General features: G+C 43.9%; 1 protein-coding gene across 7 annotated transcripts in view; it reads right to left on the bottom strand.

Moving 5' to 3' along the window:
- The window catches only part of Tbc1d22 (TBC1 domain family member 22), a 96,380-nt gene that overhangs the window by 18,499 nt on the left and 63,558 nt on the right, over nt 1-14,323 (bottom strand). For all 7 annotated transcript variants that reach the window (XM_068392127.1, XM_068392123.1, XM_068392126.1 and 4 more), the window contains one exon: nt 13,183-13,311. In XM_068392127.1, the coding sequence (XP_068248228.1) occupies nt 13,183-13,311 (129 nt within the window). The remainder of the gene's footprint in view (nt 1-13,182; nt 13,312-14,323) is intronic.

The raw sequence follows: 14,323 nt of genomic DNA, 5'->3' as shown, positions 1-14,323 counted from the left end.
TAACACGTAGTAAAAGGGTGAACGACCTCAAGAGAGAGAGAGAGAGAGAAAGACATAAGTCAAACTCGATCGCCACCCATAAAATTACGCCGTGGTGGCCTAACTGCCAAGGACTCCACGTAGATATCGTACACTACACACACAAATCTGAAAAGGAAACTTACTTATTTCTATACTCAAATATACAGTATATACAAACATGAAAACATGTTTACATATATATTGAGTAAATGAAAAGTAAGCGATTAAGTAAAGACAAAACAAACAATGGCTGCCAAGAGAGGACCAAGACAGAGACGTCTGTCACAGTCCGAGCCAAAAGTGAAAGTGAGCATTCACCTGTGTGTGAGGGGGGGAGGGGTAGCTAGCTACCACTCCCCTACCCCTCCGCTAACTAGCGCGGGGGTAATACACCCTCGTTAAATTCTAATGGCTCGCCATTTCAGCTGCGCTAAAAGGTAACCCTCTGTAAATAGCTAAGGTTTGTATTTCGGTTACAGAACAAGTTGAGGATAATAGGGAGGCAGATATAATTGCTGTTACAGGTGTTGAGGTGCCGGTGATGGGAGATGAGAATGAGAGAGAGATTACAATAGAGGAAGTGGGGAGAGCACTAGATGAAACGAGAGTAGGAAAAGCATCTGGTATGGATGGTGTGAGAGCTGAGATGTTGAAGGAAGGGGGTGTGACTGTACTTGAATGGTTGGTGAGATTGTTTAATATGTGTTTTGTGTTATCAATGGTACCAGTAGATTGGGTTTGTGCATGTATTGTACCACTATATAAGGGTAAGGTAGATGTGCATGAGTGTTGTAATTCAAGAGGTATTAGTTTGTTGAGTGTAGTTGGAAAAGTGTATAGTAGAGTAATGATTAAAAGGATTAATGATAAAACAGAGAATGCAATCTTAGAAGTACAGGGTGGTTTTAGAAGAGGTAGGTTTGTATGAATCAGATTTTTACAGTTAGGCAGATATGCGAGAAATATTTAGCAAAAGGTAAGGAGGTGTATGTTGCGTTTATAGAGTTGATAGGGAAGCAATGTGGAATGTGATGAGGTTATATGGAGTTGGTGGAAGGTTGTTGCAAGCAGTGAAAAGTTTCTACAAAGGTAGTAAAGCATGTTTTCAGATAGGAAATGAAGTGAGTGATTGGTTTTCGGTGAGAGTGGAGCTGAGACAGGGATGTGTGATGTCGCCGTGGTTGTTTAACTTGTATGTTGATGGAGTGGTGAGAGAGGTGAATGCTCGAGCGCTTGGACGAGGATTAAAACTGGTAGACGAGAATGACCATGAATGGAAGGTAAATCAGTTGTTGCTTGCGGATGATACTGTACTGGTTGCAGACACAGAAGAGAAGCTTGGCCGATTAGTGACAGAATTTGGAAGGGTGTGTGAGAGAAGGAAGTTGAGAGTTAATGTGGGTAAGAGTAAGGTTATGAGATGTACGAGAAGGGAAGGTGGTGCAAGGTTGAATGTCATGTTGAATGGAGAGTTACTTGAGGAGGTGGATCAGTTTAAGTACTTGGGATCTGTTGTTGCAGCAAATGGTGGAGTGGAAGCAGATGTACGCCAGAGAGTGAATGAAGGTTGCAAAGTGTTGGGGGCAGTTAAGGGAGTAGTAAAAAATAGAGGGCTGGGCATGAATGTAAAGAGAGTTCTATATGAGAAAGTGATTGTACCAACTGTGATGTATGGATCGGAGTTGTGGGGAATGAAAGTGATGGAGAGACAGAAATTGAATGTGTTTGAGATGAAGTGTCTAAGGAGTATGGCTGGTGTATCTCAAGTAGATAGGGTTAGGAACGAAGTGGTGAGGGTGAGAATGGGTGTAAGAAATGAGTTAGCAGCTAGAGTGGATATGAATGTGTTGAGGTGGTTTGGCCATGTTGAGAGAATGGAAAATGGCTGTCTGCTAAAGAAGGTGATGAATGCAAGAGTTGATGGGAGAAGTACAAGAGGAAGGCTAAGGTTTGGGTGGATGGATGGAGTGAAGAAAGCTCTGGGTGATAGGAGGATAGATGTGAGAGGCAAGAGAGCATGCTAGAAATAGGAATGAATGGCGAGCGATTGTGACGCAGTTCCGGTAGGCCCTGCTGCTTCCTCCGGGGCCTTAGATGACCGCGGAGGTAGCAGCAGTAGGGGATTCAGCATTATGAAGCTTCATCTGTGGTGGATAACGGGGGAGGGTGGGCTGTGGCACCCTAACAGTACCAGCTGAACGCGGTTGAGTCCCTTGTCAGGCTGGGAGGAACGTAGAGAGTAGAGGTCCCCTTTATGTTTTTTTTTCATTTGTTGATGTCGGCTACCCCCAAAATTGGGGGAAGTGCCTTGGTATATGTATGTATATAAACTATAAAAACTAACAAAACAAGAGGAAGAAAGATTAGATAGAATAATGTGCCCGAATGTACCCTCAAGCAAGAGAACTCTAACCCAAGACAGTGGAATACTATGGTACAGAGGCTATGGCACTACCCAAGACTAGAGAACAATGGTTTGATTTTGGAGTGTCCTTCTCCCGGAAAAGCTGCTTACCACAGCTAAAGAGTCTCTTCTACCCTGCAAAGAGGAAAGTAGCCACTGAACAATTACAGTGCAGTACTTAACCCTTTGGGTGAAGAAGAATTGTTTGGGTAATCTCAGTGTTGTCAGGTGTACAAGGACAGAAGAGAATCTGTAAAGAATAGGCCAGGCTATTCAGTGTACAGTTTGTGTAGGCAAAGGGAAAGTGAACCGCAACCAAAAAGAAGGATCCAATGTAGTAATGTCAGGCCAGTCAAAAGACTCCATGACTCTCTAATGGTAGTATCTCAACGGGTAGCTGGTGACCTGGGCAACCTACTACCTACAGTACTTTCTTAATTAAAAAATAAGCAATATTGTCTATTTACTGTACCTGTAAAGAAATATCAAATGATGAATGAAGGGTAATGTAATGTGCAAGCAACATTAAGTGTTGATATACTGTAATTTTTCAAGCCTTACACAGCCAGGCAAGCTTGTTCAGTACTACACGCTATGACCATTGGATTGATCCAAATTCTGTTTAGTATACCAATAAGCTTCTGACTTCCAGAAGATTGCGGGGAAGAAAAATGGTAAAAGTTACTCTACTTTGGTATTGTAGTTGCATGTCAGATGTCAGTGGAGGGAAACAAAGTGTGCTGCTTCATTCATTAGTCCCCCTCTGCCGGTGCTTGTATCTTTAAGTGTGTAATGTCAATGGTTTTGCCTTATAAAATAATGATGAACTTGTTGATGTACCAAACATATTGCTCAGGATGACGTTCCTATTATGCTGGATCTTTTCATGTATGTTGATGGCACTCTTGCCTGCCAGAAGAGCAAGGCAGGTTCAGGGCATTTAGATCTGACTCAAGATTATGGAGAATATCAAGAAAGGATGGTCCTAATTATGTATTTGCTATGCATAACAGCCATAGACGACACTGCAGAACATAAGAAGTCTAAGGAGAAGCAAACGATATACTGTATGACAAAGAAGTTCGACAGCAAAATAGCAATGAGTCAGTTTTAACTTTCTTTTTAGGATTAAATAACACTATACTCTATTGTGTTATTTCAGACCTCAGGAATATAAATGAGATTTTTATAAAATAAGAAACTTTACTGCATAAGGGTTATGCATTTTTTAACAATAATCATTTTATATTTGTAATTGTTGTTACCAATTTAGTTATTTAGTCATTAAGTAGCCCTGTTGTATAGGAATAAAATAGGGTGTAACCTACTAATTCTTGCTGCATACACAGTACAAAAAAATATGGTAGATGTATTATGGTACACATTTTACATGAATTACGCAACATCATTACAAAACTAAAGAAACTCCATCATTATATGATTGAAGAGGATAAGATTTCATAGGAACAGATAGCAGAGCAGGTACGAGAGCAATTTCAGTGACACTTTCGAACTGAAAAGCAGTTTCAGCCAAAGAAAGGATCAGACGTTACCGCATTTAAGAATTCATTCAATTATTTGACTCTCCTGAATCTAAAACTAGTATCAAGACCACTGATTGCAGAAGGTCACATATGGCAGAGTGAGGGCCCAGAAAGAAATAAGAAATATTATCATTATTAGCTAAGCTACAACCCTAGTTGGAAAAGCAAGATGCTGTAAGCCAAAGGACTCCAACAGGAAATAATAGCCCAGTGAGGAGAGGAAATAAGGAAATAAATAAACGATATAAGTAAAAAACAAATAAAATAAAATATTTTAGAAACAATAACGACATTAAAACAGATATTTCAAATATAAACTATAAAAAGACTTATGGCAGCCTGTTCAACATAAAAACATTTGCTGTCAGCTTGAACTTTTGAACTTCCACTGATTCAACAACCCGATTAGGAAGATTATTCCACAACTTGGTCACAGCTGGAATAAAACTTCTAGAATACTGTGTTGAATTGAACCTAATGATGGAGAAGGCCTGACTATTAGAATTAAGTGCATGACTAGTATCACAAACAGGATGAAACTGTCTGGGAAGCTCTGAAGGTAACATGCAGAATTAAAACGCTTCTTCAGAATAGATTGATCATCGAAAATCCTCAAACACATTTTTATACTCACTATGATACCCATTAACAACTACTCTTTGCGATCTATTACTTGAAAATACTAGGGTTGTAGCTTTGCTGATAATAATAAGTACATACACCAAGGCACTTCCCCCAATTTTGGGGGGGGGGGGTAGCCGACATAAAAAAAATTAAAAAAAGGGGACCTTTCCTCTCTACGTTCCTCCCAGCCTGACAAGGGACTCAACTGAGTTCGGCTGGTACTGCTAGGGTGCCACAGCCCACCCTCCTCCGTTATCCACCACAGATGAAGCTTCATGACGCTGAATTCCCTACGGCTGCTACCTCCGTGGTCATCCGAGGCGACCGGAGGAAGCAGTAGGGCCTACCGGAACTGCGTCACAATCGCTCGCCATTCATCCGTATTTCTAGCACGCTCTCTTGCCTCTCTCACATCTATCCTCCTATCACCCATAGCTTTCTTCACTCCATCCATCCACTCAAACCTTGGCCTTCCTCTTGTACTTCTCCCATCAACTCTTGCATTCATCACTTTCTTTAGCAGACAGCCATAATAATAATAATAATAGTAATAATAATAATAATATCATTACTTGCCAAGCTACAATCCTAGTTGGAAAAGCAGGATGCCATAAGCCCAGGGGCTCAAACAGGGAAAATAGCCCAGTGAGGAAAAGAAACAAGGAAACAAGGAAATAAGAAGTAATTACCAATTAAAATAAAATATTTTAAAACAGTAACGACATTCTAATAAATATTTCATATATAAACTATAAAAACTTCAACAAAATAATAGGAAGAGAAATAAGATACTGTAGAATAGTGTGCCCAAGTGTACCCTCAAGCAAGAGTACTCTAACCCAAGATAGTGGAAGGCCATGGTACAGAGGCTATGGCACTACCCAAGACTAGAGAACAATGGTTTGATTTTGGAGTGTCCTTCTCCTAGAACAGCTGCTTACCATAGCTAAAGAGTCTCTTCTACCCTTACCAAGAGGAAAGTGGCCACTGAACAATTATAATGCAGTAGTTACCCCTAGAGAGAATTGTTTGGTAATCTCAGTGTTGTCAGATGTATGAGGAGAGTGTAGAATATATAAAGTATAGGCCAGATTATTTGTTGTATGTGTCGGCAAAGGGAAAATGAACCGTAACCAGAGAGAAAGATCCAATGTTGTACCGTCCGTCCAAACGACCCAATAACTCTCTAGCAGTAGTATCTCAAAGGGTGGCTGGTATCCTGGCCAACCTACTACCTATAATAATAATAAAAACAATAATAATAATAAAGGATTAAATGTTTGTATGTGCATAGGAACAAATGGCAGTAGAAAAGATTTAGTGTCCAGAGTAAAAAATACATCGAGATGTCAAATACAGTACCTTAAAGACTTAAATGGAATGAGTGAGCGATTGAAAGCAGAGAGGACATACTAGTTCCTAGAGAAATTCATATGAAAGTAAAAGATCAATGACCAGTGGGCAGGCCCTGAAAATTGTGGAGAACTGTTTAATCCTTAGGGAAGATCTTGTCTAGAACCATATGTGGAATTATTTCCTGCACCTTGTGTAACCTCCTAACCATTGTTTTGTTTCAATTATTCTCCCTCATTCAATAATAAATCAGTCAAATAAATTAACTAATCATGATTATTACTCAGAACATACAAGCCTAAATCTAATTTACCAATGAACTTTGAAAGGACTAAATATGTTATTTTCATTAGTAAAATAAATTTTTGAATATACTTACCCGATGATCATGTAGCTGTCAACTCCGTTGCCCGACAGAAATCTACGGTCGGGATACGCCAGCGATCGCTATCCAGGTGGGGGTGTGCTCAACAGCGCCATCTGTGGTCAGGTACTCAAGTACTTCTTGTCAACAAGACCTCAATTTTCTCCTCGGTCCACTGGTTCTCTATGGGGAGGAAGGGCGGGTCCTTTAAATCATGATCATCGGGTAAGTATATTCAAAAATTTATTTTACTAATGAAAATAACATTTTTCAATATTAATCTTACCCGATGATCATGTAGCTGATTCACACCCAGGGTGGCGGGTGGAGACCAGCATACATGTTAACAAAGAAGCTAAGTATCCCGTATTTCATTTTATTAGTTATTCAAAATAACAAATATAAAATAAATAAGTACCTGGTAAGGAAGTCGACTTGAACCATTACTCTGCCTTTATTAAGTACGTCTTCCTTACTGAGCGTAGCGGTCCTCTTAGGATGCTGAACGACTCTTAGGTGCTGAAGTATAAAGGGCTGCAACCCATACTAAAGGACCTCATCACAACCTCTAACCTAGGCGCTTCTCAAGAAAGAATTGACCACCCGCCAAATCAACCAGGATGCGGAAGGCTTCTTAGCCGACCGTACAACCCAAAACAACAATAAAAAGTATTCAAGAGAAAGGTTAAAAAGGTTATGGGATTATGGGAATGTAGTGGCTGAGCCCTCACCTACTACTGCACTCGCTGCTACGAATGGTCCCAGGGTGTAGCAGTTCTCGTAAAGAGACTGGACATCTTTGAGATAGAATGATGCGAACACTGACTTGCTTCTCCAATAGGTTGCATCCATAACACTCTGCAGAGAACGGTTCTGTTTGAAGGCCACTGAAGTAGCCACAGCTCTCACTTCATGTGTCCTTACCTTCAGCAAAGCAAGGTCTTCTTCCTTCAGATGAGAATGAGCTTCTCTAATCAGAAGCCTGATGTAGTAAGAAACTGCGTTCTTAGACATTGGTAGCGAAGGCTTCTTGACAGCACACCATAAGGCTTCTGATTGTCCTCGTAAAGGTTTTGACCTTCTTAGATAGTACCTAAGAGCTCTGACTGGGCAAAGTACTCTCTCCAGTTCGTTCCCCACCAAGTTGGACAGGCTAGGGATCTCGAACGATTTAGGCCAAGGACGTGAAGGAAGCTCGTTTTTAGCCAAAAAACCGAGCTGCAAGGAACATGTAGCCGTTTCCGAAGTGAAACCTATGTTCCTGCTGAAGGCGTGGATCTCACTTACTCTTTTAGCTGTTGCTAGGCATACAAGGAAAAGAGTTTTCAATGTGAGGTCCTTAAAAGAGGCTGATTGGAGCGGTTCAAATCTGGATGACATAAGGAACCTTAGGACCACGTCTAGATTCCAGCCTGGAGTGGACAACCGACGTTCCTTTGAGGTCTCAAAAGACCTAAGGAGGTCCTGTAGATCTTTGTTGGTGGAAAGATCCAAGCCTCTGTGGCGGAAAACCGCTGCCAACATACTTCTGTAACCCTTGATCGTAGGAGCTGATAGGGATCTAACGTTCCTTAGATGTAACAGGAAGTCAGCAATCTGGGTTACAGTGGTACTGGTTGAGGAAACTGCATTGGCCTTGCACCAGTTTCGGAAGACTTCCCATTTAGACTGATAGACTCTGAGAGTGGATGTCCTCCTTGCTCTGGCAATCGCTCTGGCTGCCTCCTTCGAAAAGCCTCTAGCTCTTGAGAGTCTTTCGATAGTCTGAAGGCAGTCAGACGAAGAGCGTGGAGGCTTGGGTGTACCTTCTTTACGTGAGGTTGACGCAGAAGGTCCACTCTTAGAGGAAGAGTCCTGGGAACGTCGACCAGCCATTGCAGTACCTCTGTGAACCATTCTCTCGCGGGCCAGAGGGGAGCAACCAACGTCAGCCGTGTTCCTTTGTGAGAGGCGAACTTCTGAAGTACCCTGTTGACAATCTTGAACGGCGGGAATGCATACAGGTCGAGATGGGACCAATCCAGCAGAAAGGCATCCACGTGAACTGCTGCTGGGTCTGGAATCGGAGAACAATACAATGGGAGCCTCTTGGTCATCGAGGTAGCGAACAGATCTATGGTTGGCTGACCCCACAGGGCCCAAAGTCTGCTGCAAACATTCTTGTGAAGGGTCCACTCTGTGGGGATGACTTGACCCTTCCGGCTGAGGCGATCTGCCATGACATTCATATCGCCCTGAATGAACCTCGTTACCAGCGTGAGCTTTCGATCTTTTGACCAAATGAGGAGGTCCCTTGCGATCTCGAACAACTTCCTCGAATGAGTCCCCCCCTGCTTGGAGATGTAAGCCAAGGCTGTGGTGTTGTCGGAGTTCACCTCCACCACCTTGTTTGGCTGGAGGGACTTGAAGTTTATCAAGGCCAGATGAACCGCCAACAACTCCTTGCAATTGATGTGAAGTGTCCTTTGCTCCTGATTCCATGTTCCCGAGCATTCCTGTCCATCCAATGTCGCACCCCAGCCCGAGTCTGATGCGTCCGAGAAGAGACGGTGGTCGGGGGTCTGAACAGCTAAAGATAGACCTTCCTTGAGAAGAATGCTGTTCTTCCACCACGTTAGAGTAGACCTCATCTCTTCGGAAACAGGAACTGAGACCGTCTCTAGCGTCATGTCCTTTATCCAGTGAGCAGCTAGATGATACTGAAGGGGGCGGAGGTGGAGTCTCCCTAACTCGATGAACAGGGCCAGCGATGAGAGTGTCCCTGTTAGACTCATCCACTGCCTGACTGAGCATCGGTTCCTTCTCAGCATGCTCTGGATGCACTCTAGGGCTTGGTTGATCCTTGGGGCCGACGGAAAAGCCCGAAAAGCTGGACTCTGAATCTCCATACCCAGGTAAACAATGGTCTGGGATAGGACGAGCTGGGACTTCTCTAAATTGACCAGGAGGCCCAGTTCCTTGGTCAGATCCATAGTCCATCTGAGATTCTCCAGACAGCGACGACTTGTGGGAGCTCTTAAAAGCCAGTCGTCTAAATAGAGGGAGGCTCTGATGTCTGCCAAGTGAAGGAATTTCGCAATATTCCTCATCAGTCTCGTAAACACAAGAGGTGCCGTGCTTAGGCCAAAGCACAGGGCTTGGAACTGGTACACAACCTTTCCAAAGACGAATCTTAGGAAAGGTTGGGAGTCTGGATGGATGGGGACGTGAAAGTATGCGTCTTTCAGGTCTAACGAGACCATCCAGTCCTCCTGCCTGACCGCTGCTAGGACCGACTTCGTCGTCTCCATCGTGAACGTCTGCTTGGTGACATAAGCATTGAGAGCACTGACGTCCAGCACCGGTCTCCAACCTCCTGTCTTCTTGGCTACCAGGAAGAGACGGTTGTAAAAGCCCGGGGATTGATGATCCCGGACTATGACCACTGCTTCCTTCTGTAGCAAGAGCGACACCTCTTGTTGCAACGCTAGCCTCTTGTCCTTCTCCTTGTAGTTGGGAGAGAGGTTGATGGGAGATGTAGCTAGAGGGGGATTGAGGCAGAACGGAATTCTGTATCCCTCCCTTAGCCACTTCACAGACTGAGCGTCTGCACCTCTGCTCTCCCAAGCTTGCCAGAAGGTCTTGAGTCTGGCTCCTACTGCTGTCTGGAGAGAAAGGCAGTCAAAACTTGCCTTTTGCGGACTTGGAACCCTTCTTAGACTTGCCACGGTGACTGTCTGCACGGGTACCTCCTCTGCTGGAGGTTCTGCCACGAAAGGGCGGGATGAACCTAGAAGCAGGTGTATCAACTGCTGTAGGGCGGAAGGGTCTAGGCACGGAAGGTAAGGTTTTAGCCTTACGTGCAGAAGAAGCCATGAGGTCATGAGTATCCTTCTGGATAAGAGAGGCAGCCATCCCCTTAATCAACTCCTCCGGAAACAGACACTTGGAGAGAGGAGCAAACAGCAACTCTGACTTCTGGCAAGGAGTGATACCAGCAGATAAGAAGGAGCACAGATGTTCTCTCTTCTTGAGGACTCCTGATACATATGAAGCCGCAAGTTCACCAGACCCATCCCGAATTGCCTTGTCCATGCTAGACATCATCAGCATGGCTGAGTCCTTATCTGAAGGGGAAGTCTTCCTGCTTAAGGCTCCCAAACACCAATCGAGGAAGTTGAATATCTCGAAGGCACGAAAGACTCCCTTCAACATATGATCAAGATCTGAAAAGGACCAGCAGATCTTCGAACGTCTCATAGCCAACCTGCGGGGAGAGTCAACCAGACTTGAGAAGTCGGCCTGGGCAGAGGCAGGAACCCCCAAGCCAGGTTCCTCTCCCGTGGCATACCAGACGCTCGACTTAGAAGCCAGCTTGGGAGGAGGAAACACAAAAGAGGTCCTTCCCAGTTGCTTCTTGGAATGCAACCAGTCCCCCATAACCCTCAAAGCTCTCCTAGATGATCTGGCGAGAACAAGCTTGGTGAAGGCAGGCGCAGCAGACTGCATGCCCAGAGCAAACTCGGAGGGAGGAGAACGAGGGGTTGCAGACACAAATTGTTCAGGATACAGATCCCTGAACAAAGCAAGGACTTTGCGAAAGTCTAAGGAGGGTGGCGAAGACTTGTGTCCTTCAACATCAGAGTGAGGATCATCCAGATGAGCAGCTTCATCATCCGATACCTCATCATCCGAAAGTTGAGTTGTGAGAGGCAAAGGCAGAGCAGCAAGCTGAACGGCTGAATCCTGCAGAACGGGTGCATGCGTACCTGCGGATCCATCATCATGCCTCTGCTGGATAGTCTGCGAGCTGGCAACAACAGAAGCAGAGGGCTGGTGTGTGGGAGGGTCTGCGGTGGGCTGAGGAGCATGCGGTATGGTATGCAGAGCATGCTGTAAGGTATGCGGCTCATGCTGCATGGTATGCGGAGCATGCTGCAAGGTCTGCAGAGCATGCTGCATGGGCTGAGGAGAATGCCGCATAGTGCTGGAACCCGGCAACTCCTGATGCGGCAGCTCACGCATGTTAGCAGATGGTGCAGCAAGAACATGCGTCTGGCAGTGAGGACTGCGCATCGGTGGAGGAGCTCTCACAGGTGGGGTGTGGGAGCAGGCAGCCGCAGTATCTGCTGAGCGCACAACCTCTGCGGGTTGTAGGTTAACAGGAGAGGTGTTAACCTTCTCGGCATGATACTCCTGCATAAAAGCCGCAAGCTGAGACTGCATAGTCTGCAGCATGGACCACTTAGGGTCTACTGTGGTTGGAGCAACAACAGACGGAGCAGAGGCCTGTTGAGGGACCACTCTACCTCTCTTGGGAGGTGTGCAGTCATCAGATGACTGCGGCGAGTCCGAACTGACCCAGTGGCTACACCTGGGCCGTTGGACTAGCTCGGAAGGGACCTTACGTTTGAGCGGTCGTGAGACCTTGGTCCACCGTTTCCTCCTGGAAACCTCTTCCACAGACGAGGAATGTAAGGGCTCATTCGTCTGTAAGTGGATGGGACGATCCTTAGCAGATACGTCCGCAACCACTGAGGATACATCCGTGCGCCGATCAAGGCCTGCCGAACCCTTTGGTCCTTCGACATTGCTTCTCCCCTGGGCTTGGGAGCTTGCAAGAGGTCCCGGACTGGGAGGACGACTGGCACGCACAGATGTACCCTTATGCGCAACACTGACACTGACACTATGCACATCACTAGCACTAACACTTCCCACTGCACTCTTCGCTTTCAGCTCTCTGACATCTGCCAAGAGCTGATTGCGGTCACTAACCAACGACTCCACCTTCTCACCGAGAGCCTGAATGGCACGCAACATATCAGCCATTCCAGGCTGAGCACTCGTAGCAGGTTCGGGAGTCACCACCACAGGGGAAGGAAAAGGTTGAGGGGCATGGGGAGAGGAAAAATCCACAGAGCGAGAAGAACTCCTCCTATCTCTCTCCTTCTCTAACCTACGTGCATATCTGAGGAATTCATTAAAATCGAATTCCGAAAGCCCAGCACATTCCCCACATCGATCTTCCAATTGACAGGATTTTCCCCTACAATTGGAACATACGGTGTGAGGATCTATAGAGGCCTTCGGAAGACGCCTAGTACAAGTCCTAACACTACACTGCCTGTATTTAGGAACTTGGGAATGGTCAGACATCTTGAATTTAGAGGTAGTCAAGGGGGAATTCCAAAATTAAGCAAAGATCGTTAACCAATGAATCAAATTAATTCCAAAAGCTTGCTAAGCTAAGGATAAAGCTTCCTGAACAGCGAAGGCTAAACTTCAGAGCAAATACATCACCAAATCGTGAACAAAAGACTCCAAAATCAACAGCGTATCCATGTAGGTCTTGCCGGCGGCACGACAGAGGAAAAATTGAGGTCTTGTTGACAAGAAGTACTTGAGTACCTGACCACAGATGGCGCTGTTGAGCACACCCCCACCTGGATAGCGATCGCTGGCGTATCCCGACCGTAGATTTCTGTCGGGCAACGGAGTTGACAGCTACATGATCATCGGGTAAGATTAATATTGAAAATAATGATGTTATAAAAGACGAAAAAACAGTGGTTTATCATCAAAATGATGAACAAGAAGAAACAATACAGTACTGTAGTAATAATATTCTTTAAAAATCAAAGGAAAATCATAAAATGTATATTGAAAATGACAAAAAATATCATCAAGTATTACAATCAGATTTGAAACTTTGGGGATGAGAGGAATAGGGTCTTTTCCAACTTAAAATAAATTCCTACTTCCACTGGAAATGTAAGATCATAAATTCTAACCTTTTAATTATAGTGCTGAAGTACAATGAACAGCTTTGGTAAGGAAATGGTCAGTACAGAGTTATAAAAATTTCAACATCGCCTTAAAAGAATTCTAACCTGTCTAAATGTATCTTGATGTATGTCTTCATGTCTAGTCTCATAATACTGTTTAACAAAGCTCCAGTATTCTTCTCGTTTTCGTTTTAAAGTTTCTTCTCTTCGTTCAACATTAGCTGGAAGGTGACCCTGGAATATTGAAAAGTTAAGAGGTTCATATTTTCTTTACAATACTGTTATTCAAGTTATAAAATTATAATTTACTAAGCTGACATTTAAATAAATATGAAAGATATTTGGTTGATTATGCTCGCCAGTGAATCTTGGGTAACAGAATGGAAAAAAATTTGAAAGTACCTTGTATTTTTCCTATAAATACAAACCCAAATTCTTTAAAAAAAACACTGTCTTCCTTGTAACTGGAACAGCTGCTAAAATTGTTAAGAAGGTAAAGAATAGGGAGAGTGCACAGGCGAGTAGCCAAGCCCAATCTCCTGTCAAAGACTTTTACTTCTGACCTTTGACTCAGGAATGAGAAGGATTGTTGAGGTTGCAAGTTTAAAGGACTCAAATTTGTATACCTAGGAAAAATATAACAAATATTAAAAGTAATTTGTATTTTTCCAAGCCATACAAACCAGAGTTCTTTAAATTCACAAGATTACTTCAGAGTGAACTGGAATTGTTGAAATGGATAATGAGGGGCTTGGGTTACAGGGACAGGGATAATGGGAACCACAGGTCCTAAGGTGACAGACAATGAGGGGTGACAGGGTAATAGGCACAGATATTACGAGAAAAGGGGTGATCGGCACATGAGGATACAGTAATTGTGAAAAACAATCAGGCTCCCTATGGATAATTGCACTTGCACGTGAATTCATGCTCTGCTTTATAATTAACACAAAGCAAAAATAAACCATTCAAACTTAAGAGTGAGATGAAGATTAAAAAGCCTTGGATAGGATACAACAGTACATATGTACAGTATTCATGGCCTAAGAAAAAAGTGAAGAGTTTGATAAGAGAGTGGGTGAGCTACTAGCTCACTACCGGTTGTTAACTAAATTACTTCGTTAACGATTTCAACAGCCGCTTCAGCCCAGCAGAACACAATCACTAAACTAAATAATGAAATTTTTATATACAGAAGGGAACAAAATAAGCATCAATTTCCCTTTATATCCTTTGACTCTTGAAT

The sequence above is a fragment of the Palaemon carinicauda genome, chromosome 18, assembly GCF_036898095.1.
Source record: "Palaemon carinicauda isolate YSFRI2023 chromosome 18, ASM3689809v2, whole genome shotgun sequence".
In the NCBI taxonomy this organism is placed as follows: domain Eukaryota; kingdom Metazoa; phylum Arthropoda; class Malacostraca; order Decapoda; family Palaemonidae; genus Palaemon; species Palaemon carinicauda.
Note: the sequence above shows the minus strand (reverse complement) of the source record. Positions and strands in the feature narration are given on the sequence as shown.